The 26,434-nt window shown below is 37.8% G+C and overlaps 1 protein-coding gene and 1 long non-coding RNA gene across 2 annotated transcripts; one reads left to right on the top strand and one right to left on the bottom strand.

Moving 5' to 3' along the window:
- Nucleotides 1-1,996: 1,996 nt before the first annotated feature.
- LOC131697953 (sialic acid-binding Ig-like lectin 15) lies at nt 1,997-17,514 on the top strand. Its single transcript, XM_058990037.1, has 5 exons — nt 1,997-2,232; nt 9,254-9,655; nt 10,265-10,657; nt 16,330-16,393; nt 16,721-17,514. The coding sequence occupies exons 1-5, from the start codon at nt 2,187-2,189 to the stop codon at nt 16,767-16,769; spliced, it is 954 nt and encodes a 317-aa protein (XP_058846020.1). The 5' UTR covers nt 1,997-2,186; the 3' UTR covers nt 16,770-17,514.
- On the bottom strand, nt 10,651-25,324 carry LOC131697954 (uncharacterized). The gene is made up of 3 exons (XR_009307575.1): nt 25,070-25,324; nt 22,496-22,569; nt 10,651-12,615 (listed from the first exon to the last, which is right to left on the bottom strand). It is a non-coding gene; the product is annotated as an uncharacterized LOC131697954 (long non-coding RNA).
- Between the last annotated feature and the right edge of the window lie 1,110 nt (nt 25,325-26,434).

Raw genomic sequence — 26,434 nt, forward strand, 5'->3', positions numbered from 1 at the left:
CCAGCGGGAAAATAAAACTCAGTGAAGACACTGACAAAAGACAAAACTGAGGAGCGAAACATTATAAATATTTTTTTATAAAACCTAATTGTAACCCCCACACCACCACAATCACCCCCCCTCCTTTTGTATTAATTTTGTTAAAAACTGTTAAAATATATGTACACCAAATAAAACGTTTTGCTTTATCTTTTAAAAGTCTGTCTACAGTTAATTTATCAAAAAAAAAATGCTTACGTTATGGGAGAGTTCACAGTACCATGGGAGGAAGCTGTGGATGAGACATACAAAAGGAAGAAACTTTGGTTTGCTCAACTAGCTGCTGAAGTGGCACAGAGAAGATGGAGAGTCCAGGTTTACCCAGTGGAGGTGGGTTGTCGAGGACTTGTGGCACACTCCACAATCCGGTTTCTCAGAGACATCGGATTCAGTGGTCAAGAGTTGCAAACTTATCTGAAACAGAAGAGAGGAGCAGCAACTCTCTCTGGTTGAGATCAAAAGATTCTGCTTGGGGACCTCAAGCACAGTAGGTAAGTAAGCTGGGGTTAGCTGAGTGGGGGACAGAGGGGGGTGATGCTGGGACGCCAGAATCACTGTCGAGCCCTCTTAAGGTGTCGTGGGCTAGTCGACGAAACACCAAGGACGGAAGGATGCCCACTTGAAGACCCCAGAGAAGTATTCTACTGAGTGTCAGGCCCCTTTCTATATTATGATTTATTGAATTATTATTGTTTGCAGTGCAGATGAAAAACCCACCACCACATTGGTTATTGTTTTATTATTGATTGGTTTAAATACATGAGAATGCGTGACTGTCAGCTACTGATTGCTTAACTGGCTGGCAGTGACGCAAATTATTAAACTCGTGCAGACTATGGCCGAGGGGTAATAAGACAATTACTAGCTAGTTAACCCCTCGGCTAGATTATTAAAGACCTACGGTTTTGCTGCATGTCATTGAGTGTGTTCGAGAGGCAGAACGACTCGGGAGGAAAGTAAAACTTTAAAGAGAATAGGAAAACAATTGCTAAAACGTGCTGGGTCTACACCAGCACCATACTTACTTGATTGTTCCGTCTGTTTGTTTGTTTTGGCAATGTGCCTTTTTCTTTTGTGGTTTGTGTAACGTTATTTTGTTTAAATCTTTTATTTGTTTTGAATAAAGCACTGAGCTCCATTGTGCATCAGTTTCACCCGCCAGTACTGCCTGTCTGTGTGTTCCTTCCTGGTCTGATGTCACCACCATAGCCAGCCTGTTTACACCTACTCAGCTCAGTCCAGACGGTTTCATGCTGATGTGCTAGGGAGGCCGCACTGTGGTTGATCCCTGGAGCCAGCATCGCAGCCGTTGTGTGTGCTGATGCACCAGGGAGGCAAAACAGGCTGATCCCTGGAGCCAGCATTACACTTCAGCCATCAACACCAGGCAGAAAGATATCTACATCATCAGATGGAAGGAAACGCAGATGGATCACATTAGTTTACAGTAAAATAAGCTATGTCTTAGTTGGTGCTTATCTTGGTGAGAGCTGGGTCCAATTTCAGCATGAGTTTTAATACCTACTCTCATGTAATGGAAATTTTGGGTGGACTACATCTTCTTGTTTATTGAATTCCTGGTAAACTCTGCCATCTCTGATAGTCTGAGGCTATCCAGAGCTGCCTCCAGGGATGGCCTTATTTAACCCAAGTAAAATTTAAATTTTACTCCAAATTATGTTGATGTAATTTAATAAAAAAGTGAGTAAGTACATTTAAGAAAATGCACAGACTCAGATTCTTCAATAAATGTTAGATTCATTTTATATGCAGGGGATCAAGTTTTCATAACAGAACAAGCTAATTCAAAATGTTTACAGTTTAGAGGACATTAAATACCCTGTTGTACAGAGCGTTTCCACTCCCCTGTTCCTGGCACTTAACCAATAGTACAGGAACAACATTCTGTGGTTACACCTCTTTCTTAGGATGTTAGCTAGCTATTGTCATGTTCTCTTGGGTGTTTCAGTTTCCTCAGCCATCATCTGTCGTTTGTAAGAGAAGTTACTGAACATACACGACTTACTGAATATCACACACGAGTAGAGTGGCTCTGTGCATGTGCATTAAATAAAAGTGGTTAGGTTAACACATTGTACGCTTCTAATGTAATGTTATCAAAAAGAAGTGAAAATCTCAGGTGAAGAATGAAACGGTTTCTCTTCCTTCTTTGGTGTTTTGTCTTTTTACAGGGTAAGTACATGACTTTAAATTAATTTATTATTATTATTATTATTATTATTATTATTATTATTATTATTATTATTAATAATAATAATAATAATAATAATAATAATAATAATAATAATAATAATAATAATAATAATAATAAAGTTTCAGAATATGGATCATCTGTTCAGAATTTTTAATTTACTTGTTGAATCTAATTAAGCCTTTAAGAACTCTTTAATTTATTTGACGCTGTTTAACATTGTTTATAAAAAAACAATTATGTTGAAAACTCTCTCGTCTTCTAAGTGAAATGCACTGGATCTGGATTAAAAAGCAATGGTAGGACACGGGTAGTTACAATAGTAAGACATTGATTAATGGTACCATGAGTTTGGATACCTTTAACCTACAGTATTTCTATTTGTATATGTAAGCAATAATGCACGGCAGGGTGTATATATACTTGGTGTTCTGGGTTTCCTGTTTATTCCGAATTTTACTGAAAAATTACAGGATTTTTCTTTAACTGGACGTCGGTTTTTACTGATTTATACCGCATTTTTGTATATTAGTCAATATTTTCTAGGAAATACACAATGTTTTAATTAAAATGCTGTTTTATTTTGACTCCTACATTGTAATAAGCAGCCCTACTAGAATACAGCAGATGTTTAGACGTCAGAGGATCAAATAACTTTCAAACATGGTTCTCTGTCACTTCACAAACACATGAGGAATGGGGAGAAAACGTAAATCAGTTTATGAATATTCAAAAGAAAACGAATGTTTCGAAGTATACAAAAAGCAAAAACAGCAGAAGTGGGTCAGATGAGGCAGAGGATTCATAGCGCTGCAAATACTGCTTCATTGAGGTACATGTTTGCGCTGACAATAAAAGACCAAAGAAAAATATGCGACACATTAAACTAAAACAATAAAGTGAACTGAGAGGCAAGCAATCTTGTGCTTTGCTGGACAGCCACTGTTTATTGCAGAGAAGTATGGTATTGATGACTTTGTGCGACAGTACTGTCTGTCCATCAGCTAAACACTGCCTAACGCCGACAATCCTAATCGTAAATATTTGACAGAAAATGGCGATGCTTTATTTGGTAAACTTAAGGAACGCATTGATGGAAGTGTCCAGTGAGATGGTTTGCACCACCCAGTTCTGTCAATTTTCTTTTCTTTTTATGATTTCAAGATGAAATCACACCATAGGCGTATTAGCCCGACTAAATATTTTGACTTTTTTTTTCAATTGCACCCTTTTGTATGCTGTTTACAGTCTTTTAGAAAAACGTGCATTTCAAAACTCTCCTGTATGAAAGAAATGCCCCTCCCCACAGCAGTGTCAGCGTGTGTAGACTAGAGACACAAAGTGTTATCTTTCAGGGTTCCCGCGCAGCCTTAAGAAGCCTTATATTTGTTTTTCCATTTTAAAGGCCTTGAAAGGTCTTAAATATGACAGGTTTGCAGCTGAAGGTCTTAAAAAGGTCTTCAATTATTTTTTTTCTGTTTAACACTTTGGATGCCAACGTCACAGTTCGGCGCCCAGCGGATCTGTACCGAATAGGCGACATGCAGCTGTACCTTGTTGACTAAAACAACAAGAAACTTGAACAAATTTCACCACAATAAGTAGCACAACTGCTGCTTTCGATTGGTCTATTAAGTATATACTGTCATTTAAGTTGTTTTTTTTGTTGTTTTTTTTTTAAGCAAATCACATTTAAAAAATGAAGTTGCTAACAGCCAAACAAAACCGAGAAGGAAGCGATGCTTGCGCTGTGAAGTGATCGGTGCAGTTTGTTAGTATCTCTCGTTAAGAATTGAGGTTAGTTTCTAATATTTAATTAAATATAAAATGATTTTTTTAAACAACTGTCAATAAGATAGTATTGCAGGATAACCAATCAAGAAAATAACGTAGTAAGTTTTCAATGACTGTGTGTGAAACAAGCAGCTTGTCAGAAAAGTGCCTCGGGAAACTAAATTACAGGTACGAAACAAACTCCCTCCTCAGACTCGGAGATGGACTGTACTGCCTTTTTCTGTGATCACTTTTTATAATTGCGATAGAACAACAAAACAGTTAAGAAAATGTTAGGTGAATGTGCTGAAAATTGTTTTCGTTTAGGAAAATAAGATCGCCATAACTGTGCATCATTTATAATTTTCGCCGTATATTTATTTCTCACACAATGTCACTAAATTACGTCTTCCCATCGTTCAAAATTGGGATGGGGTAAAAGCCAGAACGAGACGGAACGGTACTTTAATGAATTCAATTGCTTTAAAAACAGCATAGAAAGTTACACACACGTGAGGAGAATATTTTAACAATCAGAACCGATTAATAACGCGCTGTCATTAACCCGTTCCGGGCCAGAACCCTCTTTTTATCACCAAAAAGCTCCCGGAACACTGGGTTCCGAAGGTGCAAAGACGACGAAAATTATACACACAATACAACTAAGTGAGGACATCATAACACTATTGAGAAAACCCACCCAACCGACCTTTAACTGCCCGTTCTGTGCAATAAACAGCTGTATAGACAAAACCGCCCGGAACACGGGGTTCCGAAGCTGCACAGAATATGAAAATGATACACACAATACAACTAAGTGAGGACATCATAACACTATTGAAAATACCCACCGAACCCATCTTTTATTTCCCATTGTGTGCAACAAACAGCTTGATTAATAAAGCTGCCCAGAAGCTGCACAGGAGACGAAAAAAAGATACACATAATACAGTGAGAACATACTTACAAAAACTGTCCGAAGTGTTAACCGACCTTTAATTGCTCATTCCCTGCATGAAATGGGTTAATATGAATTGATCTACTGCAAATTCAAGAATGGGTATTCAGCCTAGGGGGTGTTCGTTGATTTTTACTGTCTATACAAACTACACATTTCAGTCAACACCTGCAAAGGGCCACTGATTAGTACCTTAATACTGTACTGGGTCGGAACACTACATTTGCCTACAAATTCAGTGACGACAGAGAATATCATGTTATTGACCAGATCTTGTTTTTAGTAATTAAGCACTAGAATCAAATTTCAGCTGTGTTATACTTTCAGGAAAACAAAATTAAGCAAAAACGGTTCTGTGTCTTAGATGTGGAACCGTTTATCTGGTGCTGTTTGAAACCACGTGTAAGATTCTGTATTTGTACTTTATAATAATCATTTTAATAGTCCATGCAGTAAGCTGAGAACTCTGTACTCATTTCGGTGGGTATTTTCAATAGTGTTATGATGTCCTCACTTAGTTGTATTGTTTGTATCATTTTCATACTCTGCAGCTTCGGAACCTCGTGTTCCGGGCGGTCTATATAGCTGTTTATTGCAATGAACGGGCAGTTAAAGGTCGGTTCAGTGGGTTTTCTCAATAGTGTTATGATGTCCTCACTTAGTTGTATTGTGTGTATAATTTTCGTCGTCTTTGCACCTTCGGAACCCAGTGTTCCGGGAGCTTTTTGGTGATAAAAAGAAGGTTCTGGCCCGGAACGGGTTAATGACAGCGCGTTATTAATCGGTTCTGATTGTTAAAATATTCTCCTCACGTGTGTGCAACTTTCTATGCTGTTTTTTAAAGCAATTGAATTCATTAAAGTACCGTTCCGGCTTTTACCCCATCCCTTGAAAATGTATTTGTATCGGATTGTAGGGTTGAATACTCGGTAAAGATTTTTGTTTTTGAGATTGTTTCAAACATAAACATGTATTGATAGTATTTAGTCATTAGGAAATTGTTTCTTATTGATTTTATTTCACGTTTACCTATATTGTCCGATTGTTTACCCATTTTTTATAAATTGGATAATAAAACACGTCTGTTTACAGCTAACCATTTCATCGCTTGCAAAAAAGGAACGTATTTCCCTTTGTACTTTTGTTGTGTCATTTATAGTTTTTTAGATATTCAGGGATATATCAAAGCACTTACTAAACTGTGTGGAATGTTGGTGAAAGACAGCATTCTTTTTCAGCTTTGACAGCTCTTAGGTTGGGACCAAATCAAAACGTTGACAACCTGCTAATCGCACTTAACAAAAACTGTATTTAATAGCATTTTCTTTTTATGAGTAGAAGAAAAGAGATACAAAAAAGACTGCTTATTCCCTCGGCAGGCGTGCCCGATGACGTCACTCCCCAGAGGGGCCCATCGGCAGCTCTGACATAAAATGCTCAGCGAATACCTACCTAAGGCAGGCATATCCCAAAAGTATTGGTTGGTGGTCGCCTTCTCTTTCAGGGAACCATGGTTAGGATAAGTAACCTAACGTTTTCAGGCTTGTTTCCTTTGTCTCTATATGGTCAGGTTGTGCATCTTAGCTCTTTGTTAAGAATCACGTGAGTCTATTTTCTTCAGAATGGCTTGAAACAAGCCATTTTAACGAATACATTTATTATCGGAATTGTTTTATTTCTCAACTTTGGGTTTTCTTCCTGGCTTTTTACCAGCAGTGTACTATATTCATTTCTATGATTGACACATTTCTCACAAATATAGTACTGCGGAGTGCTGAATTAAAAACACCACGATACCACATCCGACTCTGACAGCACAGAACCATGCGCGCCGAATCTGAAAACTTGCCAACACAGGATGTATCTGCACAAGATACAACACTTTGATAAATAGATGTTGGACAGGCTAAAAATACTAAACTTGCCCCAGTATTTAAAGTAAAAAATATGAATATTTTAAAGCTAGCAAAGAAATGACTTGGTTGCAGTAGCAGTAGTTCCATTGTGTTTTAAGTAAAGTTATTTTATTATGGGCAAACATTGCCCTCTAACTCAATGGACCCTATTTAGAAGCAAGCACAAAGAGAGAAACGATTATTAAGACGCTGTCATTAACATGTCAGAACAATTGTTTTCTATGGGTTTTTTTTGTGTTGAAAACTCTCTCACCTGAATCCTCAGTCTTTGCGGAGCTTATGACTCTACAAGTGGAAATTTCAATGGGTTTCCTGCTGCTGGGTTCTTTTTCATTTGCAGTCTAATTTCTTAGAATAAACTTCTAATATTTGTTAAAATGTTTCATGAACTGATAACTTGATTTAATTAAGCAAAACAGTCTTTATCAAAACATTATTTCAATTTGTATACTCATTTTGTCTAAAGCCACAGTACCTTTAGTATTCTTGCAGTTTTCCCATGGTTATACAGGGCAGCAGTGTGGAGTAGTGGATAGGGCTCTGGACTCTTCTTGACCGGAGGGTCGTGGGTTCAATCCCAGGTGGGGGACACTGCTGTTGTAAGGTACTTTACCTAGATTGTTCCACTAAAAACCCAACTGTATAAATGGGTAATTGTATGAAAAAATAATGTGTAAAAAATAATGTGATATTTTGTAACAAATGTAAGTCGTCCTGGATAAGGGCGTCTGCTAAGAAATAAATAAATGATAATGCATTTCCCATGGTTTAACGTGTTTTTTAGAATGCTTTATTGCACTTTGCTTTTTACTTCTATAAAGTACCTGTATATGCAAATGTGTTAGAGAACAAAGTGGTTCAAACATGCTTAGCCTAACTGTAACCCATAGTGTTTGTTTATAATGGGCTCGCAATAAAATGGGCCACTGCATGCACACATACTAGAAACGCTTTCATTTCCAGGAATGACTTAGCTGTTACCAGAGTTAATTTGTAAACTTAAGGTAGACTTTTTCTTGTGTTACAAATAGTTAGGCATATTACTATAGAGTAGCTCTGTCTCCTTACCTTAAATCAGGGTTTTTCAACTGGGAGTACGCATATGCCTGGGGGGATTTCTAAGGGTCATAGGTGCCAGAATGACTCAGAAATGCAAAAATAAAATTGAAAGTAAAATAAAATGTAATCTTGAATTGATTTCTTCGCAGTATTATATATTATCTCCTAAACCAATGTGTAGAGATACAACCTGATTATAGTGTCAGTATTATCATCCACCTGTACACATGCGTGATTTCGATTACAAGGATTTCCACTCTGATATTTGGCGTGGCTGCATTAGTGACAGTAATAGCGACTGGTTGAATTTGTTTTCAGTGTTTAATATAGTACATCCAGATCAAAAAATGGGCAGACCAGACCACAGCAGCATGAATTTGGGAATAGGCACAATCAACATCAAAAAATGATAAAAAATGTCTTACTTGCAAAAGAAAAACTAAGGAACCTTGCGAGGTTGTGAGTAATCTCGATTAAATATTGTACATTCTTTAATGGTAATGGGTTAGGCATTAAAAAAAGCCTTCAATTTTAACTGCAATGCAATGTTACTTTGAACTACTGTATAACAGTTGTAATGACTCGAGTCAGTGACTTGACTCGAGGCAATTTTCGGTGACTCAACTCAACTCAAGTCATTGTCATGAAATGACTCGACTCGAGTCCCTGCAAGAAAAGACTTGACTCGAGTCTCTGCTCAAAAGACTCGACGAGTCCCTGCGAAAAAAGACTCAACTCGACTTGAGACTCTGCTCAAAAGTCTCGACTCGAGTCCCTGCAAGAAAAGATTCGACTCAAGTCTCTGCTCAAAAGACTCGACTCGCCTAACTATCTGTAACAAATCCAAACTCATGTACAAGTTCATAAACTTAATATATATATATATATATATATATATATATATATATATATATATATATATATATATATAATAACAAAGTTCATGCATTTTTCCATTTATAGCTTTTCCAATCAGTCCTTTAGATGTGCCTGGAAACGTACTCAGAACAGCTCCTGAAAGATAGAGCAGCAATGTTATTAATGTAAACCCTGCTTTAGGCATCTGTATACAGTGTTTTTAAAGCTGCATTAGTAAATACAATCTGCAAGGATTCCTCTGAGATGCTCCAAGCCTCTATTCCACCATGCTATTGAATGTCTGCAGGTAGTTCTGGAGGTTGGGTGCCCTCAAAGTCTGTCATAATCCTGCACTGTGCCCTCTACATGTTTAATGCATTTGACTACCAATTATTTCTCATACTAGAATGTAATGAACAACTTTTTTTTATTTAACAGCTGCCAAAGCCAATGGATGGTCAGTGGAAACTAGTGAAAATGTCTTTGGCTACCTTGGAAAAAAAGTCACTCTGCCCTGTACCATCAAACACCCAATATCCAACTATAAGGACAGCATTACTGTCATCTGGAAGAAAGAGCTTTTTATGGAAGGGCTGATCATTTTTCAGTGTTTAACTACTTACTCTACAGATACAAATGGCAGCCACTGTGTGAACCAGGCTGGAGACACCCAGGAGATTGGTCGCTACATGTTGGCCGGGAATCCCTGGCAAAATGACCTCTCCTTGCTAATCAATAATCTGACATACAATGACAGAAGCAAGTATTTCTGTCGTTTTCAATTAACAAGAAAAGAAGATGCCTTTGAAGGCAAAACCGGCACAGAGCTTCTGATTAAAGGTAACACAAATACAGTGTTAAGTAACTGATTATAATGAAGTATGAAAGTCAAGTAATCATACTATATGTCCTAAAGGAGTAAAAGCGACGCATTGTATCTGATTAACTATGAGGCTCAGATATCCATGGACATCGTCTTTAGCCTTCAAAAGAATATCTGGTCCAGACCAAGCAAACAAAACATTGGCCAAAATATTACTCGGCCACCAGCAGCGTGAACAGTAAGCAAAAGACAGTCGAGGTAAAGGGCTAACTGTGGGTGTAGCTCTAATACTTCCTTTCCTCATAATTAAAGTCAAAGTCAATCAGTTTATTATACATTTACAATGCCAAGGTTAAAAGGTAGCATTTCTGATAATATGAACACTCTAAATGGGTGTTTTAAAGATCAAGCATAAGCAAAACCGTGATCTTGGACACATAAAGTGGTACCAATCTTAAAAGCATAACCAGATTGTACATGCAAGCAAGGAACCATTTATTTATTTATTTGTCATTTATTTATTTATTTATTTATTTATTTAACGGTCTTACTTGTAGTCATGTGTTGTTTTGCCATTTTTTTTGTTTGTTGTTTCTTCAGAAATCATGTATTTTTTACTTTTTTAGGACCACCTTCTATAAATCATCTCTCTGCAAGTGTTGATAGGTCTGGTGTTTATTCAGTAGTGTGCAAAGCTGAAGGACTCCCATTACCAAATATCACATTGGTTGAACATGGAAACATGAATTCATCTCTGACTAGAAACAACCAAAGCGCGATAAAGATGGGAGAAGCAAGGATAACTGCAGTGCGAAGTGGAACTTACACCTGTGTAACAATGAATGAGATTGGAAAAGAAGAACGCACTATTCAGTTTTGTATACCAGCACCTGAGTCAAAGAGCAGTGCAGCTGAGCGAGGAAATTTAAACACAATCACCATAGTGTGCATTGTTATATCTGGAGTGCTGTTTGGTATCATAATCTTACTTGGCATTCTACTCATTAAGAAAAATCAAGGTAGGTGCTGAATTTGTACATTATGGACCCCATATTTTATTATAACCATAAGTCTGATGTGATTTCTCCACCAATATAGGTATAGTATTATATTTTCCTATTTTTTTTTGCTGAAATATCTATTTGGATAAAGAACCACCTTTTAAATGTTAGCTTGTGTGGTTCAGGGGGCGTGGAGCAGGTGTCTAATCTTCTAATGTTCTAATTCTCTGTCAATTAGTATCTATTTTCTATTTAAGCCCTGCTCACCTGCACCCTTTCTGTCTAGTGTTTCGTTTTCGTAGCAAACGCTCAGACGCCGTCGTTTCGTGCTCCACCGTTAAATATCTAAACTTCATTGCCTCGCTCACTGCAGGTCATTTCTCTGCACAGCGCTGCCAAGATATTATCAATCATTTTCCTACCTGCTCAGGTGATCCTTCTTTTCAGTCAGCTTCTCTTTTCGGCTCCAGGAGCTCCAACGTTAGTCTTTCCTGTTCCATCCAGTCTCCACCTCAGCAACAGCGCCGTCCAAAGCGCAGCTTCATTACTCAACTTGTCTGCAACTTTATCAGAAAGACTGGTTCTCTGCTAAACTTTCAAGCTCCTTCGACAAGACATCGACATTCCCATTGTCAGCAATTGCCTTACTTTAGCTCTATTAAATCCACCACGAAGCTTTGTCTGCGGAATCTCTATTTACTCCTCGTCTGCAATCAGACGCCCCTCCCCCAACTCCCACAGAGCCAGCACAGTTACCGTTCCATCAGATGATCCTGCCCTGGACCTCCATCAGCTACGTTCAACCTTTTAAAAGACGTATCCTGCCCATTACAAACTAAGTTTCAACCAGTGGCGGCTCGTGGTTTGACTGGTCACAACATGCTCCAACGATAGTGCCATACTGCAACCTTTCCACTGGCGCCTTTCAGACCATGGTTACCACGGCAACGCCCTCATTGACTGACTGTGGGGAGTGGTAAGTTGTCATGGTGATCAGGTAGCTTCATCAGGCTCTGCGTGCTCTGTGCCTCAGTACTGCAGTCTTCTGGCTTCCTGTTGCTGCGCTTTGACAACTGGTGGAGACGAATTAAACGCGCCGAATCATGACATCTAAATACCGCGTTAACTTATTTATATACATGACTAACTGTCCTAACATGTCTAGAATATTTATTATTCAAATCTAAGGGAATAAGCAAATGTTGTTCTACATAGACAACGTTTTTTAATCGTAATAACCTCATATATTCTACCCTGCTTAACTCAAGTCAATGAGTTAATCTTAACCTCTGGATGGCAGTATAATACCACAAGTTCTGTCTCTTTTTTTAAGCCGGTTTCCTATTATTATTTGTTTCTCGGCAGACGCCCTTATCCAGGGCGACTTACAGTCGTAAACAAATACATTTCAAGAATCACAGTGCAAGTAATAATACAATCAAGAGCAAGATAAATACAATGACTTTGGTTCAAGCAAGTACAAGTGTGACAAAATACAATTCAATAATACAGCAGATAACAGTGTCAGTGATAGTTACATCAGGATATAATTAAATACAAAATACAACAGATTAAACACTTGACAGATTATAGTACTCTGAAGTACAGAATTAAATGCAGTAAAATAGGGGGCAGATAAGAGCAAGTAAAGCGCATTTAAGGAAGGGTGATATGTGTCCCAGGGGAAAAACAGAAGAGTTCTACAGGTGCTTCCTGAAGAGCTTGTTCTCACTCTGATGGATTCTCGGGAGTTCCCCTCCTGCCTCGACCTTTTCGTCTACCCATGTCAAATGACATTCTTCAATTTCAACTCTACCTGCCCCTTTGAGGATCTGGTCATGAAGCCACGTACTTATCGGCTTTCTGAGATGCTCAGAATCTACAGTCACATTAACTTCCAGCTTCCCTGCATCAGGCATCCATTCCAGCGACCTCTTCCTGTTCCCGGAATCGTGCTTCCTCATCTGGCTCCTCTCCTACAAACCGACAAATTTAACCAAGACACTTTATTCAACCTTCAAAGTTATAATTTCATCAACGTGAGCTGCTAGTCAGATACGGAAATCATGTCCTACAACTATCAACATTTCAGTCAAGTGCCCTCCTATCCTGCAATAGACAATACTGCTCCCGACCAAGTCAATAGGTTTTGCAGCAGCCTCAGTGCAACGCCTTCTTCATCCTCTCAGGTTCTACAGCGGCCTCAGATCTATGCATTCTTCATCTCTGCCCCATCTCTGGCTTCACCTCAATCACCTTAATACTCTAAAATCCAATATCCACCACATTCAGCAGATCTCTGCTCTCTACAGCAGACCACCACACTCTACCAATGGCTGTCCACCGTTCACTATTACAGATCACTGCTTCAGCAGATCTCTGCTCTCTACAGCAGGCCACTGCTCATTATTGACAGCACTTCATTGTTACTTCTTCAGATCTCTGTTCAGCAGATCCCTGCTCCCTCTTCAGATCTACTCACTATTATAGCATGCAAACATTGCTTTAGTTTACAGTTTAAATCTGTACCTGCACTTCTCCAGAGCTTCCACCGCTCCCGCTTTCCTCCAATATGCAGATCGTGGCAGCATTCTGCAATCAAGGCTAATGCTAATCCCCATCTAATCAAAATACAAGGTGCTTGACTTTCTCAGCAATCTATTCATATGTCCACACATCCTCTCAAATATTACAGCATTAATACATGGTGAGGGACGCGGTATGAGACTTGAAATCTGTTTTGTTTATGAGTTAAGGAGTTCCACTATTAGGAGAGTGTTTGGAGTTGTGAAACCCAGTCTCTGAATGTGACTTCACCTTCTCCATTTCAAGCAGAATGATAGTAGCAAACCGCTGATCGATCCTGTATTAACTGACACATAGGATGGTCAACATCTCATCTCTGCCCTCGTTTCCAGAAAATGGAGCACAAACCGTGCAGAGCTTCCCCAGCAGTCTATTTACACATGTTCGTTCAGTTCCAGCTGCTACCTCAACTGTCAGTTCCAGCTCCCCTTCTGCCTCTACTTTTAGTATCCAAGTTCCGTCTGCTGCCCCCCCCAGACTCCCCAGCTTCACTAGCTGCTATTTGACTGAATCCTACTCTCAGTAACCTCCTTCAATCTGCTCAGCATTTCATATCTGCAGCCCCCTCCCTCCTTCGAAAGCTTCATATTCTACAGCTTGGTCAGTGTTTTAAACGTTCTGTGCCAGAATCTGATTCATCCTATTCCTTCAATCAAACCAGATCATGGCTTTCATCATCCACGCTAGGGATTTTCTCTCTTCCCACCATTCTCTCCATACCAGTAGTTCGTCTGACTCTCCGTGGAACCTTCAGAAGTCCCCCCCCCACCCCCGCTGCACCTTCCTGCCTGCCCATATCAACAGACATTCTCCATTCACTCATCTCTACTCTTCGGAAAGGTTGCTTCTCCCCCTACGAAGATCTCCTCATGGAGACCATCTGCCGAACAGCCGCCTTCGGTTTCCTCAGAGTTTCAGAATTCACAGTTCCTTCAGCTTCTAGTTTCCCTGCAGCGGGTATTCGTTTATGTGACCTCTCTTGTATTTCCAACTCCTACTTCATAATCCGGCTGCTTACCTCAAAGACAGATCAAATCCGGCGCGGTCAATTCATTCAGCTCTCAAGGATTGAATCTTCTATCTGCCTTTCTCATGAATGTCAAGATATCTCTCCATCAGGAACCCCCCCCCCCCCCCCCCCCCCGGACCCTCTATTCATCGATTCTTCTCACTCCATTATCACTCATCACTGGTTCTCAGCCCGCCTCTCCACCCTCCTCTCCAGAACAGGCCTCCCTCCTCAGCTTTATACTCCCCACTCACTTCGTATAGGCGCAGCTACTTCCGCCGCAAAGGCCAGCATCAACCACAGCCTGATCAAGACCATGGGGCGCTGGTCCTCTTCTGCAGTGGATTCTTATGTTCATTCATCTCCCTCCGATATAGTTGTAGCTCATTTTAAAATCACTAGTATGTCCGGAGTGGGGGCTACCTGACCGCCGGGGCCACCAGAGGTTTTCCCCTAATTGGCCTCAAGGGGTTTTTTCCTCTCCACTGAGCGGCAGGTATACACATAATCACATCCTACTAATATATCCACTAACCTCCCTCTGTTTGTCTCGTTTGTCCTTCTGGTCTTGTGTCTATGTTATTTTCTATCCTTTTCTATCCTGTCTCCAGTATGCTGGGCCCTCAGCCCCTGAGATGTGTCGGCATCGCCGCCCTCAGTCAGCGACCATCTTTCTATCCTACTAACTGCTCCTTCTGCTGCTTCTGCCTTTTCCTTCACCCCAGCTCACGCCCCGTGAATGACCAATAAAATAAAAACAACACAACTATGTTAAAAGTTTATAAAGCTAACGAATTCCAGTACATTTGATTTGAATTGCCACAACACTGTATAATTTTGTAGGTCACTATTTGCTATATAAAAGGCGCACAGACTGTTCAGTATGTTAGACGTGTACTTGCTTTTATATTGGTATTTTGTTTTTACTATAACATTTATTTACTGATTTGCTGCTTCCAGATGTTCAAATGCTGCATGTCCGCTACATCCCTGCGATGAAGGTGTGGAGCATTGCTTCTCTGTGTTTTACAAGAACTCAGACTTCCAGAAGCCTAGCGCTTTGGCTTCCCTTCTCATTAGCCAATCGCTGCTTTTAAAATGACTCGCACATTTGCAGACTCCCTGCCTACACCCACCTCAGTTCAGAAATTCAGCTTTTCAGAAGCGGTATCCGTGGTTCAAAAGGAACATTGGTTAGCCTGGTTTAAAAGATCCAGGCAGAAACGGCAAAGGTGAATTATATAAAACACACATCATGTAATAGGGAAACAGAAAATGCAGATACTATATCTTTCCATTTGAGTAATACAATACAGCAATAGTTTGCTCAGAAGTTCATATGGCCTCATTTTCAATCGAGCATTTTGCTTTCTAGGGAATGCTTTTCTAAACAAACAAAACATTCACGGCAGATGTTTTTTATATACAGTGTAGTCTAATATTCTAGAACGAAAAGCAATCTCTCTCTCTATAGATAGATAGATAGAGATAGATAGATAAACATGCATCGTCATGAGCTGAAAGTGATTAAAAATCAGTCCTGTTCATTTCCATTGCCACTAGACCAAGGAGTTCCATAATGAGCATTCAATGCAAAGGACTCAAAAGGAGGGTGTTAAACCTTGGACTGCAGGAAAAAGACATGTAGGCAGAATGGAGAACTGTAAATGAATGATACAGAGCCCCATTTTCCACTTCTATAAATGAAGTTGCGCTTCTGTGGGGAAGGCAGACGACATCACAGTTTCCACTCCCGCTTCAATTTGTATTGATAATTCTACTTTACCTATCAACTAATTACAGTTTTTAATAGCATGATAACAGGGTGCACTTCTGGCTAATCAAAAGCATAGGAGTCTGTGGGTAATGGCTGTAGAATGGAAAACACAAAACAGAAAACGTTTTTTTCACTATTATTATTATTATTTGAGGTAAAAATCCCTAACTGTCAATGTCGTTTTGTAATTTTACAGGTTGGTTTCATGGTGCAGATGGAGACACGGCAATAGTGAAACGCAATGCATTACAGAAAATCTAATTATTACATTTTTCGTCTCCTCATGGTTATCTTTTAATATTGTATATTATTTTTCAGCAAAAAATCTTAATCCGGAACGATTGATTTTTTCCAAGACAAAACCTGCGTCCAAATTTGAAGAGTAAGCTTTTCATAAATACCTATCCTGTATATATATTATTACGCTACGAACTGTGATAAGATAGTATTACAAACAAATAGTGAACTGCCTAATGTAAGGAAAATAGCAGGGTCCCATGTAATAAAACCCAAGTAGCATATCTCGACTGAGACATGACATGATAACCTGTTAATCCGGCCAAAATATTTACAAAAAAGCAATTCCCTTATTGCTTTCTGGTACCAAGGCGTGTAGTTAAGAATTAAGAATGAAATAAAAGTTTACTATATGCCAGTTAGTACGAGTTTTTGTATTTCTTGATTGTGTCTGTTTCTTTTCTTCTTTCAGGTCAGATGCAGACCAGATCTATGTGAATGTGTCACAGATGGCAATGTAACAAACCTGAAAACATCTGCTTAGTGCTAGCGAATGCTTTAAAATCCAGTTACCAGTTGTGTTACAATTATTACTGGCCCACCTTTATTGTGCTTAGATTATTTTGGTTCCTCTTTTTTTTTTTTTTAAAGTTAATTACGGATATGGAGAGATGTCCAGTTCACCACTATTAATAAACTGCTGCATCCTGCAGCTTTAGAGTGAGTCTGAACTACAAATACAGGAAGTAGCAGCAACATTTCATACAGTGCTATCTTTGAAATAATAATCTGCATATTCCTAATTGAATTATAAAATACAAAGGGAGGCAGTGATAATATTGCTAGTGGCATTTAATAAGATTTTTAAATGATGTCAAAATCCTGGTTTGCACTCCTTTAAGACAGAAGAATTCAAAGCCATTTGCTTAGCCATGAATTCAGCTGAGTAACAGAAAAAGTGTGAAGAAAAGTCTGTTAAATATTAAATCTCTTTTGTTTTTGTATAAGGCTTGGTATTTCATTTTGCATTCAATGTATACTTCTGTTTTTTAATATAAATGGTGTTTTGTATGTTATTTAGCGATGGTCACAAGGACAATTCTAGAATCCTTTTATGTAGCGGCATAACACGCTGCAATTAAATGTGTGTTAACATTGGGAATAATAATGTATTTACATTGTGTATAAACACATGTTCATTCCAAGTAAGTTTGGATGTGAAATTTACAATATCATTTTTCTTCACAAATAAACATGTAACTTTTAGTTTTCTGCGTGTTCTGATCACTTAATATGCTGCTGTTATATATATACAAAAGTTTAAGTTTATTTTCCTCCAAAATCACATCCCACATCCTTTTGCTAGTAGTGCATACATAGCATCAAACCACTTCCAGTAAATTCTATTAATGTAGTACAGAAAGCCTGGAACTAGAATACTCTGCGTTCAGTTAGGGAAAGATACACACAAAACATTGCATGGATTTAGTGAAACAACTAAATAAACTGAACTGTTAGTAGTACCTTAATATGATGCCATTTCAGCTGCCACATGAGTGTTTTTAATTTGTTGTGCATACACACGCTGTTATGTTGAAAACCAGTAGCCTTTATCCTTTACCAGTTGTAGGGTTTTTCTGAGGTAAAACCCTTACTTTTCCAGCTAACTAAACAATACATCACAAATCTAGTGCATTCTCGAATGTAATAGTTTAATTGCAAGACAAATGCCCATTATGTGCCAGCTAAGGAGCTCTCTTTGGGGTCACCGGTCACGTAACAGAGCAACAGTACTATCCAATAGACATAAAGAGACGTCATTCTTAAACAGTGACAGCAACATATAATAGGGTTCATTACAAATCTCTTATTCTTATGTTAGCAAGTATCTTGTGTGTGTTGTTTTGCACACACTTTTTTTTTGGAAATTCATTGTATTGTATAACCTTTTCAGCAATTGAAAACAAAGTGTATTCTTTTTCTAGTCTCTAACTATTGAACCGCAATAAAACAACTTAAACCTCCAAATAACTAGTAAACAAAATTAGATTTGCAAACTTCTCTAAGTGACTTAATCACATATAAATAAATATCACAACAAACACATGCATTGTAATGTACTTCAAAAGGAAGATTGCACAGGAAAATAATTGGTACCAAAACATTCACAGAATGCTTTGTGCACGTGCATAAGTGACGTTATGCTTATTCCTTAAGGCAAGAAAGTGAGCGAGTTCATGCACAGGTAAAAAAAAATATTCATAAAAAAATCAAACGTTTATGAGATACGATGCTAGGCGTGTATGGTAACAAAAAAAGTTGTGAACATTGGTGCAAAATCAAGGCAGTTATCGTCTTCATTCAAAATATTGTGACAGACATAAGGACATATAAATGAAGTACAATCTAATATATGTAAGACACCTATTGACATTATCATGCATGTGAAATCTAAAAATTCTAAAAGGTTAAAAGGTAAATTGTATGTAAATTTTATACAAATAAAGAATTTTTGACTGAAAAATGTGTAGTTTGAGCTTCTTGTAACTATTTTATTGGCATACCACATTGTTTGATCGTATAGACCTATAGCGTTATGTACTTCTATTACTGTAAAGCTTATTATGGAATTTCCAGGACTAGACACTATTAGAATTGTAGTGATTCAAATGGGTTCTTTGTCAGCTCTAATGACACCTTTGAATGTAAACACCAATCTCTCTCTTCTACTTTCACCTAAAGAGAAGAGACATCCGAGGTCTTGAAAGCTTACAATTAACTATTGTTTAGTTAGTCCAATAAAAAGATATCACTTCTTTCTCTTTGTCTATCCTGACTAGATTGGGATTTTTGAAATGTGATCTCTTCCATAAAATATGAGTTTAAGACTACTGTAGATAACACTTTAAAATTAACCAAGCGCTTGAACAGTTTAAAACTTAGATCCATTATGTCCAGCAGTTTATTTTTTATTATACATCAATGGTTTAAGAAAGCCAGGAGTTTTAAGCACCGTAAATCTGACACCAACCAACAGCACAGTGTGTAAAATAGCATTAAAAGAGTTTCCCCTGCACCATACATTGACACCCTGCCTCCCAGTGCAATTAATCAAGACACTACAGTACCAATCCATCAGAACTAAAAAACTATGCAGCCCCTCAACCAACTAACTGGCTACACATATCAGAGATGGGTTTACTCCAAGTTTTTAACCTTGTCATCTATTTCTTTTATTCTGTATGCATTGCGTAAAGAAGCAGTTCTATGAAAAACACCAGAACAATCACAGCCAGAAACACACTTCTTCAGTTCTTAAATAGCCCATTACTCATTTTGACATATTTTAACACTTAAAAAGGAGGAAACATTTCTATAAAAATATTAGCAGTATTAAAAAAAGGGAACGTTTCACATACTAGAACAAAACCCTTAGAAATCAGTTCCTGTTTTTCCCCAGAGATGAAGAAAATCTAGATTCCATTTCAGATCCTGTAAGACACTGTAGGTCCAGTGCACTGTCTACTGTGCAGTAAAATGAAGAGAAACGTTTCAAATACAACAAGAAACGTTTTGACTACAAGTCTTTCCAAATTCATTGAACGTGTTTTTATACTAGACAGCTACCAGACATTCAGTACAATACTTTACGATTAGTGTGAGTGACCGAAGTGGAGGTCCTTACTGACAGTTAATGACCTGCATGGGTAGTTGGTGCTGTTACACTATTATAAACTGTATAGCTTTCAATAATAATATAGCAAAAAAGGCATGTGTGCACTACAATGCTTGTCATTTTTCTTCAAAAGGATTAATTATTAAACTCCTGCTCATTTATTTTCTTAATAAAATGTATCTTTATTAATTTAAAACCATGTTTGTAACAAACAACGCACAATGTGAACCTAATGAAGACACGCTGGTGTCGAGACGCGCTGTTTGTTACAATCGTGGTTTTAAATTAATGTAATGAACCTGCTCGTTCACGGCTACTGGATTAAATATGCAATAGCGTGCCGCTGCCACCGCCTTTGTTTAACCGGTAGTTAGATATATTTATAGAATAAGGGAGAGTGTATGAAGTCACGTCACAAAGACACCAGGAACGGCACCTCGGAGCAAACAATTTATTAATATAGTTAATTAAAACAGAGCAGTTAGCCATCTTAAACTTACCAATAAATTAGACCAATTGAGCTAGATTAATTATTCTCTGCGAAATAGGAAACGCAAGGGGGCAAAACACACCCACTGCGAATCCCGTGGAGTAAGAAAATAACTCAAAAACAATAATTCATTAGTCAACACAAATCACACTACAATCAAAAATAGTGATAAAATACAATATATTAACTACAAGGAAGCTCAAAGAAAACTATAAACAGATAAATCAAATCATTAATAGTAACCCAAAATAGACAATAACCACATAACACAAACAAACTCAAATACACAAAATAAACCTCCACCAAGGATTGGAGTGAGCATGTCTGTCCCCTGCAGATCCACGCAGTGTTTAAATGTTTAAACAGTGTAATAGTTTGGAATTTAAATATGGTTAAGATCAATAAAACACCAAGATTTACAAAGTAGAAATACAGCAATAGAATAACAATTTAAAAGAGTACACCCCTGATTTCTCCTAAAAGTCAGTCCCCTTACAGACTCGTCATCCCAATGCTCACACAATGCCCTCTATCCCGGTCAGACGCACTGTGTTGCGCGCTAGTCCCCTTTTCAAAGTTCAGGCAATCAAATCGTAATCACCGGAACCTGCCGACCAACTGCTTTACCTTAACAAAACTCAGGTGTGCGGTGATAGTAGTAATAGGCAATCAGCAAGGTCCATTACATTAATAAAGATACATTTTATTAAGAAAATAAATGAGCAGGAGTTTAATAATTAATCCTTGTAAAGAAAAATGACGAGAGTGCGACCATGAATGTCTCTACGAAAACTTTTTGGTAAGCCGTTTAAACTGGTAGTCTGGCTGAAAGAATTCTGAACTTTTATTTTTCAGTAGAGACTTCATTTCTTGTTGCATATCTATCTATCTATCTATCTATCTATCTATCTATCTATCTATCTATCTATATAACTTAGTATAATGATTGAACAATTAAATAATGTATACTTTTTTTATCTAATAGTCTATTCTAAAGGTTTATTTTTTATTTTCTTTAATTAGAGCAATGGTTGTATAGTCACACCTTATTTTTCCATTATGTTGTGTGGTGTTGAATATTGTGATCTGTAACTGTGTGTAATGATGTTTCTATGTAAATTGTCTAATACATTTTTCAACTGTTGGATTAATTGTTATCTATTATATATACTATACAGCTGTTCTCCAACTGATGTATAGCTACACCTGATGGAGAGAAGTTGTGTTTTTTTCTTTGTTTTGTTGGAATCTAAATGTTTTTAAGCAAATAAAATGTAAGACTTTGTTACACAACATCAGTAATGTCTTAAAGAAGAGTTTTCTGAGTGTGTGAGCTGTCCCGACTTCACACATATCAACAATAACTCTCTCTCTCTATATATGTGTGTGTGTGTGTGTGATTTCATATTTTATTTTGTTAAAACATATCTGAAATATATAATTGCTAATAAACAAGAATGTGTTATTTTTTTTTAATATAAATTCACACTTTGGGTTAGTAAATGTTATTGTATATGTCTGAAATGTATTGAATACAAGTGAAATAAGGTAAATGAGATGTAAAGTACCAAGGTACGCCACTAGAGAGCAGTGTTAACTAGCAGTTAGGGAAGTAAAAAACGTATCAACTTTCTTTTTTACAAAACAATGCAAACCAACCACTCATCATACCAAGCAATAGTTTTGTAATTATCATGGGTTTGTATATTGTATACTTTTTATTGGTAATGTCACAACAGTTTACTATGGTATACGTTTGTCATTTTAAAGGCGGCAAACAGTTAGTCTCGGTGGAGATATGAGAAAGCAATCAAAAATGGGAAACTTGTAGGCCTAAATAACCTACTCTGTAAACAAAAATACCTCTTACACCCTTGAGCCCCAGGGTCTACAGGAAATGCAAATGCATGATAACACATAACAAACTCAGTCCAGGGAGGAGCTCCCCTAATTAGAATCCCTTTTAAAATTGAAAAACTATATATCATACTGAAAATGATACCGTTTATAATAGAGGTAATTCCCCCTGTAATTGTATATGAATATTTTGTACCTGTGCATGCACTCATGTACATTCTTACCTAAGCCTTGGAGTCCAAAAGCATAACAACATCGCCTTGTGCCATATCCGCCTAATGCACGTGCCCAAAGCATTCTGTGAAGAATGATGGGAGGTTATTAACGTTTCTAGAAGGGGTGTACCCGTTACTCATATTCATATACCTACGTGGATATCAGTACTGAATCATTTTCAACATGTTTTAGTACCAATTCTTTTCCTGTACAAACTGTCTTTGAAGAAAAATACATTTTATACAGTGTCTATAGAAAGTCTACACCCCCTTGAACTTTTTTCACATTTTGTTGTGTCAGTGCCTCAGAGTTTCATGCATTTAAATGAGGATTTTTTTCAACTTATCTACACACCATACTCCACACTGTTAAGGGGAAAAAAGTTTTTTTATTGAAAAAAATATATATATTAAAAATACAAAACTGAAAGATCATAATTGTACAAGTCTCCACCCCCTTGAGTTAATACTTGGTGGAAGCACCTTTGGCAGCAATTACAGCTGTGAGTCTGTTGGGATAGGTCACTACCAACTTTGCACACCTAGATTTGGCAATATTTGACCATTCTTCTTTACAAAACTGTTCAAGCTCTGTCAAGTTCCTTGGGGAGCGTTGATGGACAGCAATCTTCAAGTCATGCCACAAATATTCGATTGGATTTAGGTTGGGGCTCTGACTGGGCCACTCAAGGACATTTAACTTTTTGTTTCTTAGCCACTCCAGTGTAGCTTTGGCTGTGTGCTTTGGGTGGTTGTCATGCTGAAAGGTGAACTTTCGTCCCAGTTTCAGCTTTCTTGCAGATGGCAGCAGGTTTTCCTCAAGGACTTCTCTGTACTTTGCTCCATTCATTTTCCCTTCTATCCTGACAAGTGCCCCAGTCCCTGCCGATGAGAAACATCCCCATAACATGATGCTGCCACCACCATGCTTCACAGTAGGGATGGTGTTCTTTGGGTGATGCGGTGTGTTGGGTTTGTGCCAAACATAACACTTTGCATTTAGGTCAAAAAGTTCCATTTTAGTTTAGTCAGACCACAAAACTTTTTGCCACATGACTACAGAATCTCCTGAGTGGTTTTTTGCATACTTCAAACGGGATTCAAGGTGGGCTTTCTTGAGTAATGGCTTCCTTCTTGCCACCCTACCATACAGGCCAGATTTGTGGAGTGCTTGGGATATTGTTGTCACATGCACACTTTGACCAGTCTTGGCTATAAAAGCCTGTAGTTCTTGCGAAGTTGCCATTGGCCTCTTGGTAGCCTCTCTGATCAGTCGTCTTCTTACTCGGTCATCCAGTTTGGAGGGACGGCTTGATCTAGGCAGTGTCTTTGTGCCATACACCTTCCACTTCTTAATAATCGTCTTGACCGTGCTCCAAGGGATATTCAAGGCCTTTGATGTTCTTTTTATACCCATCCCGACCTGTGCCTTTCAACAACTTTACCCCGGAGTTCTTCTGAAGTGCCTTCGTGCTCATGGTTGAGTCTTTGCACTGAAATGCACTACCCAACAGAGGGAACCTACAGGAACTGCTGAATTTATCCTGAAATCATGTGAATCACTACAATTTAACACAGGTGGAGCCACTTAACTTGGTGTGTGATTTTGAAGGCCATAGGTTACACCTGAGCTAATTTAGGATTGCTATTACAAGGGGGGTGGACACTTATCCAACCAAGCTATTTCAGTTATTTTTAATTAATTTATTACATTTTAATAAATGTAATTCATTACATTTTAATACATTTAATACATTTTAATTCCAGGCTATAAGGCAACAAAAGGTGAACATTTTTAAAGGTGGTGTAGACTTTCTATAGGCACTAATATATATATATATATATATATATATATATATATATATATATATATATATATATATATAACAATTGGATCTAAATTAGGAATGCATTTTGCCAGTACATACATGGGGAAAAGGGAAGAACAATTACTCAGAGAATCGGAAAGAGAACCTTTACATTAAGTTTGTAGATGAGACACAGAGAATTATGAGGGTCTGGAACCAACTCCCCAGTAATGTTGTTGAAGCTGACACCCTGGGATCCTTCAAGAAGCTGCTTGATGAGATTCATTCAAAAGTTGTGCATGCTGATGTGCTGGGAGGACAAATCAAGGCTGATCCTCAGAGCCAGCACTGCATGATAATATAAATATAAATTTATATATAATAATGTTAATTAGAATTAACACAGACTTAAAGATAGAAGTAAAAATGATGTCACAATATATAGAACGCCATTACATCATGTAAGAATAAATCATGGATTTGAATATAAACAATAACAAGTAGTTGTCATACCGTCAGAAACCTATAAATGTTTTAATTCAAACACATGATCCCTTAAGCGACAGAGCTCTCTACCGTGTGGTACTGACTGTGACTGGAGTTATGCGTCCCGAGCCATAGGCGAGGGCGATAACGAAAGTCAATGTCATCCACCACACGGTAGAGCCCGCACCGAGAGGGCTCTGTCGCTATTAGAAAGCGATGTATTTGGTTATTTTCTCATAAAAAATAAAAATATAAAAAAAAAATAATAATTAAAACCTATATTATTTACCTTGATCTTCTGCTATTTCGCCGGGTAACCTTCCGCTGAGGAAAATAGTCCCTAACATAATTATAATAGAACAACGGCATACCCGTAGAGAAAACGTTATTATTATTATTAAAATTGTTATTATTATGTTAACATATTTATTTACTGGGGTCTTACTCTTTCTTATTATAATTTATCAGGACATGTACAATTATTGAATAGTCCGCGTTGAGTCGAACACGAAACTTGTTGTTGGAGGCGGGACGTCATTCAAGCCGGCTGGCAGGGACTGGATTGGCTGGTGCCGAAAGAACTGAAGCAGGGTTTGCAGTTTTTGAGGGAGGGTGTTGTTTGGATCCAGCTGATGACAGAATTGTGGACCAATCGTGTCTTTCCTGTTGATCTGCTGTCCAGTAGCTGCGAATTGAGCCTTCATTGCGGTGTCCTGTCACAGACTCTGTAATGAAGTCTCTAGACCAGCGTCTGAAAGTATGTTTAAGTAGCTTTTTATGTTATCAGAAAGATATCGAAACGCTGGGCAGCTGGCTCTTTCATTTATGTCAATTTACCGGACATAGTGGATTTAAGTTGTAAACTATTCAAGCACTTTGTTAATTATCAATTACTTTCTTATGGAAGATATCAAATACAAATTTGTTAAAAAATCCAATCTAGTCCTGGAAATTCCATAATAAGCGTTACAGTAATAGAAGTACCTAACGCTCTAGGTCTATACGATCAAACAATGTGGTATGCCTTGTTGGAGAGAAATACTGGAGAAAAAACAGTGTGTGACTGTCGAAAAGTTATCGTATTTATTTGGTAAACCCAAACCTTTCAGTAGAAAATTATTTATTTGTAAAACATTTACGTCCAATTCACCTTTTAACGTTTTTTTTTTTCTTTGCCACATAATTCAAATAATACGTGCCTTTTGGCATTTTAGGAACAAAATGAACAGGGCAGAATAATTAAGTTTTCAAGACACAAATAAAAAGAACACCATAGGTTTATAGACTACCCCTTGTTAACATATTTATAAATTGTATAATGTATAGTATACATAGGGCAGCAGTGTGGAGTAGTGGTTAGGGGCTATGGACTCTTGACCGGAGGGTCGTAGGTTCAATCCCTTCAGGGGGACACTGCTGCTGTACCCTTGAACAAAGTACTTTACCTAGATTGCTCCAGTAAAAAACCCAACTGTATAAATGGATAATTGTATGTAAAAATAATGTGATATCTTGTAACAAGTGTAAGTCGCACTGGATAAGGGCGTCTGCTAAGAAATAAATAATAATAATAATAATAATAATAATAATAATAATAATAATAATAATAATAATAATAATAACAGTAAACATACATTGTAATGTGATAACCCTC

Source organism: Acipenser ruthenus, chromosome 2, assembly GCF_902713425.1.
Source record: "Acipenser ruthenus chromosome 2, fAciRut3.2 maternal haplotype, whole genome shotgun sequence".
NCBI lineage: Eukaryota > Metazoa > Chordata > Actinopteri > Acipenseriformes > Acipenseridae > Acipenser > Acipenser ruthenus.

What these genes read in the sequence shown, in the direction of transcription:
- LOC131697953 (XM_058990037.1), top strand. Translation starts at nt 2,187, where the DNA reads ATGAAACGGTTTCTCTTCCTTCTTTGGTGTTTTGTCTTTTTACAGG. An exon ending in GTGTTTTGTCTTTTTACAGG is followed by an intron (nt 2,233 to 9,253) that starts GTAAGTACATGA and finishes TTTATTTAACAG; the next exon opens with CTGCCAAAGCCAATGGATGG. An exon ending in CACAGAGCTTCTGATTAAAG is followed by an intron (nt 9,656 to 10,264) that starts GTAACACAAATA and finishes TTACTTTTTTAG; the next exon opens with GACCACCTTCTATAAATCAT.